The sequence below is a fragment of the Crassostrea angulata genome, unplaced genomic scaffold, assembly GCF_025612915.1.
Source record: "Crassostrea angulata isolate pt1a10 unplaced genomic scaffold, ASM2561291v2 HiC_scaffold_281, whole genome shotgun sequence".
In the NCBI taxonomy this organism is placed as follows: domain Eukaryota; kingdom Metazoa; phylum Mollusca; class Bivalvia; order Ostreida; family Ostreidae; genus Magallana; species Magallana angulata.
Window position 1 is genome coordinate 21,395 of NW_026441834.1, and position 5,710 is coordinate 27,104.

Below are 5,710 nucleotides of genomic sequence, written 5' to 3' on the forward strand. Positions count from 1 at the left end.
GGGAAATTACAAAAGAAGCATCTCAAAGACAGAAAAATTATTTTGATCGAAATGTACGGGAGACTAACTATGAAGTTGGGGAATTAGTACGAAGAAGTCAGCCAAAAGTCGGTAAAGGAGAAAAATTAAAACTATCAAGGAAATGGACTGGACCGTGGATAATAATTAAAAGACTAAGTGATGTGCTTTTTCAAATTCAGCATTCAAGACAATCAAAACCGGTTATAGTTCACGCCGACAACATCAAACCGTACCGAGGAGAAAGACAGCAGCCCCAATATACAACTGGCGAGACAGCGGAACTAACAAGACCAGCTACTGGATCCGAATATACAACTGGCGAGACACCAGATGGTCAACGACGGCACGCGCCGGACTCTGGCCGGCGGCGTTTGAAGTTACCGCTAGCTCCACCCCCGAAAACAGACGACTCAGATGTTGACCAATCAGAACCAAGCTTAAAAGCAGAAGACTCAGATCTTGACCAATCAGAACCAAGTTTGAAAATGACCCGTAGGGGACGACCTGTAAGGAAGCCCATTCGGTACAGAGAATAGTCGTTATCAAATGTTGTGCGAGGATTGTGGAAAAACTTTTACATCATCTAAGTAATTTTCATCAGCATCGTAGGGAGCAACACAGTGACAGTGTAAACAGCTTAAACTGTAGTTTTTGCCAAAGACTTTTTGTAAGGAAATTCAATTTAAAGAGACATTTAATATCAGTACATGGACTTCATGGTAAACAGTTAAGTGAAGCAATGAGTTCTAAAAGGAAGCTTGTCGACCGGGAGATGTTTATGCAAGCAAAGAAGCCAGTGTACGTACTTAGTGACTTCTACGAGAACATCTCATCAGATGAAGAAGAAACCTGGGACAAAACGAACACTGCTGAAGATGACCTCGAGCATCTCTCCATTAGTTCTTGCGAGTTCGCGGAGCTGAGTAGTGTGGACGAGGCGTTCGTCGAAGAAATCTTAGGTGAAAGCAACATTGATGAGCAGCAAGTGCATAATGAAGAAGACGGGGACAAACGAGTGCGTAACGAAACTGATGTGATTAGCGACAGTCCTAGCGACGATTACAGTGACGTAAGTGATGAAAGTAAAAGGACTGATGAAAACAACAACGTCACAATCCGAGAACGATCGACAATATGCGTAACATTAAACAAAACGGTGATACGCAAACCGGATGGTACGGAAGAAGAAATTAGAGACTCTAAAATCGTATATTCCAAAGACTTAAATCCAGAGGACATCGATTTCAGAGATGTGGTCAGTGAAATATTACGCGAAATTCCCAAACATTTCGAGCACGGCAACGTAAGAATTGTCAGAGGGGATCTGTCTATGTAATAAAACATTGGTTAAACTGACTTGTATATATATCATGAACTGTATATATGAACTGCGATGTACAATTTTGTTTAATGTTTTATTTATTTATTTTTGTTGTGAGTTGAATTATCTGGCTGCATTTTACATATTTATGAGTTATCGATACCCTGCTTAATGTGTAAAGAGTAATATTTTGTATAATTATCCTAAGTTAGATATTGTTTAATTGCAGATTTAATTATTATTATTCATTTTGAACGGAGTCAAAACCTAAGTAGGGGGAGGTGTAACGGTATTTTAAAATTATATTATTCTTCTGTTTTAATATTACGTAAGTTATTTATCATTGCTCTCCGCGAGCAATGTCATTACGTAATTGACCCCGTTTAGAAAGATTGCTCCTCGCGAGCAATGCATATTATGTATATATAGGACAGGTACAAATTACGGGGAGACTTACTATTTTCTATTGCGGGAGATACATGTGCAGTTCAGCCAGTGATGTTTTGATATTTTATTTGTGAAACTTTGGATTTTTATCGTAATGTGAATAAACTGTAAATAATTCTACTTTGTGTTTCTATTAAACTAAAGCGTATGCTTTAGAGGTTGGAGCATTATCATCTTAAGGAATTAGTTAAAATGTGAGTTAATTACCTGTGGATTTCATAGTATAGAGCCGTTTACCGCTCGACGGCGCTACACTTAACATAAAATGAGATGGAACAACACTACCCTGTTGTTTCCACAATATGATAAACATATCAAGTGAAGGCCAAACATCTCAATTTTATCAAAATCGCTGCTAGACTCCTATCTTCTCTTTTAGTAAACGTTTATCAAAACACCTCTCCAATTTTTATTGAGTTTGCACGGAAAATGGTGTGTTGCATCAAATTAACACAAAGCACGAGATCTTATTAGCACTTTTGAAGTTAAGCTCTGATTACACTGCTTTCCGATCAAATTTACACGCTACTCCCTATGTTCATGTAAGAAAACATATTAGCAAATGTAAATATTTCAATTTCAACTTTATTGTTTATTTGTTGTACAGTAATATCTCTGTCAGTGGATGAATTCATCTTCCCCATGGCCAACTAAAACCGTCAATGGTTATCTGCCTTTTCAACAACGGGTTACTTTCCGGTTTTTCCCTGTCAACAACAATTTGTAGTTTTTTTATGTTACAATTGGAACTTCTTGATGGTTATACTGTAATTATTTTGAGTTAAACAAAACTGGAAAAAATTGTAACACTATCATTTGCAACAAATAAAGATTTTACCTCGTTTGGTTCATCCAAGATTCTCCTAAAAGGAAGGGGTGGGTTTCCAATTACACTTCTTTTCATCTGTTATACATTTGTTTTGTTAAGATGTCAATTCCATGGTAAATATTTAGTTCAGGAGGACAATACTGTAGAAACACATATTTTCGTTGGGTCAAAATTTCGTTGTTTTTTAAACCAAATAAAATTCGTTGGCATTTAATTTCGTCACATCATAATATCTTTGTATTAATTATTACTTTAGTTTAAATTCGTCATGGATTTAATTTCGTTGATTACTACTCCCAACGAAAATAACGAAATTAAATCCTCAACGAATATTTATGCTTCTACAGTATATCAAAAACAAATCAACAACTGTTAACACATATAATACATAATCATTTGAAATCGTACATTTGTAAATATCTTGTATATGAATCATGTTTGTATTGAGGAAAAACATAACTCATATCACTAAAATATCGTCTGCATATATGTGTTAAAATGTAAAATTTGTGTAATTTTCCCTTTTGTTATACCCTTTTATATGAACACGCAGTGTAACCAATGATCAGCTTTAATAATAAAATTGAATATAACAATTCTCAAATTGATACCTACAATTACATTTCAATTCAAACAGTTAGAAACGAGTTAGAAGGCAGAACGATGATATAATACTCATATTATTTACCGTTCAATAATGGTTATGTTTATTTTGTTATATGTTTATGTTTTTGGTATGTCTTTCTTTTTTTAAATTAATTTATCTTTACGGTATTTTTATGGATTTTTTTTAATTTACATTTTTTAAAAATTATTTATCTTTTTTTTATTCTAATCAATTTTTATCTGCATTATTTTAGTAGAGAAGATCAAGTGCAATCTTATTGATATTGACACGATAACTTTTAAAAATGTTACGTTCCATAGAATTTTTTTTTATAATACGCCATATCAAGATCGGTCATGTATAAATATAATAGCAAAGGTATTGTATCAATGCCATTTAAATACAACCAAAACATGTACAACACTGCCACATGAAATAAAGAATTAGCAAAATTTGTACCTCGTCTAATCCATCCACATTTCTTTCAGCAAGAGGTGCATTTCCAGCAAATCCTCGTTTTCCCTGTTTTACAAAATGTTTGTATTTTTGAGTACAAATATGAAAAAAGAAGGATATTAAAAACAATAAAAAAATCAACAACAAAAAAAAGTCAAAGGATTATTTGAAATTTTGTTTAATGTCTTTAATTTGTAAAACGTAAAAGATCCCCTTTACTTGTTAAACGTGATTCTTTTTAGCATGTGTACTACATATGTATTAACATTTTTTCTAATATCTATTTGTGTTTTCAGTATTTTTTTCGTATCTATGTTTTCTTATTTTTTTTTTATTTTTTTTTTTGTATCTTATTTTTTTTTTATTTTTGTATAAATATATATATTTACCTCATTTAATTCACTTAAATAAATTGTATTCTGGGGTGACGGTCTAGCAACTCCTCTTTTTACCTGTTTCACATAAAATAAACATTTATATTTCAGTATCCACTCAAAGAACACATTTTTAATCGCATCAGTCCATACGATTAAAGTCCATTTATATTTTCTTTTTCTTCTTCTTATTTTTTGTTGTTTCTTATCTATTTATGTCTTTGTTACAATATAGATGATCAAACATGGTCTTTTTGAACAAAAAAACTTTTGAAAATGTTACGCTCCTTACAATATGTTTCAGATTTGGTCAAATCAGTACATATCAAGTAGGAATAATATACCACACTATTGTATCCATGTCAATAAATTCATTAAAAGCAACATAACACATAAGTGATAGTTGATACCTCTTCTAGTCCGTTCAAGTTTCTTTCTCAGACAGAAGTGGTGTGTTTCCAATTAATCCTCGTTTTTTCTGTTTCAATATTTTTATACATTTCTAAGTCCAATTTGAATGTCAGAAGGACACTAATACAACCAACAATTAAGAAAATAAAGCCAAATAATTATATAAATCACTGACAGTTCATATCGTGTTTCGTGAACTAAGCCAAATGTTTAACGTAAATATTTAAGAAATAAGGCATCATTTTTGGATGTCTATCGGGATATAGATACGGGTTGGTCACGTGATCAAATCCCATAAAGCCCGAAGATCAAGCGCCATCTTATTTATATTGACACGATAACTTTTAAAAATGTTACGTTCCATAGAATTTTTTTTTTATAATACGCCATATCAACATCGGTCATGTATAAATATAATAGCAAAGGCATTGTGTCAATGCCATTTAAATGCAACCAAAACATCTACAACACTACCACATGAAATAAAGAATTAGCAAAATTTGTACCTCGTCTAATCCATCCAAGTTTCTTTCAGCAAGAGGTGCATTTCCAAAATAACTTCGTTTTCCCTGTTTTACAAAATGTTTGTATTTTTAGTACAATTATGAAAAAGAGGGATATTAAAAACAAAGGAAAAGTCAAAAACAAAAAAAGTCAAAGGACTATTTAAAATTTTGTTTAATGTCTTTAATTTGTTTAACGTACAACATCCCCTTTAATTCTTAAACGTGATTCTTTTTAGCATGTCTACTACATTTGTATTATTTTTTTTATTTTTAATATATATTTGTGTTTTCAGTAACTTTTTTTTTGGTATCTATGTTTTCTTTATTTATTTATTTTTGGATCTTATTTATTTATATTTTTGCTAAATAATTAATTGATTGAAAAACAACAATAAGAAGAAATCCAGATAAAAGGTAAAATAATAAGGAAAAACTGTGATATATTTACCTCATTGAATTCATTTCGATAAATTGTATTCTGTGGTGACGGTCCAGCAACTCCTCTTTTTACCTGTTTAACAAAAAATATTATATTAAAGTCCTTTTATGTTTTCTTTTTTTTTTATTGTTGTATCTTATTTATTTATATTTATATTACAATATAGATGATCACACATGGTCTCTTTGGACAAAATAACTTTTGAAAATGTTACGCTTCTTACAATATATTTCAGATTTGGTCAAATCTGAAATATGAAAAACGATTAAGGTCGTTCTAATTCAACATGAAAGAAAAAA

General features: G+C 31.4%; 1 protein-coding gene and 1 long non-coding RNA gene across 2 annotated transcripts; one reads left to right on the plus strand and one right to left on the minus strand.

Annotated features, from left to right (window-relative positions):
- Positions 1-760: 760 nt before the first annotated feature.
- LOC128170021 (uncharacterized) lies at positions 761-1,357 on the plus strand. Its single transcript, XM_052836013.1, has one exon. It carries the CDS (start codon positions 761-763, stop codon positions 1,355-1,357), a length of 597 nt encoding a protein of 198 aa, XP_052691973.1.
- Positions 1,358-2,380: 1,023 nt separating this feature from the next.
- On the minus strand, positions 2,381-5,485 carry LOC128170020 (uncharacterized). Its single transcript, XR_008241649.1, has 4 exons — positions 5,421-5,485; positions 4,973-5,035; positions 2,628-2,693; positions 2,381-2,496 (listed from the first exon to the last, which is right to left on the minus strand). It is a non-coding gene; the product is annotated as an uncharacterized LOC128170020 (long non-coding RNA).
- Positions 5,486-5,710: the final 225 nt, after the last annotated feature.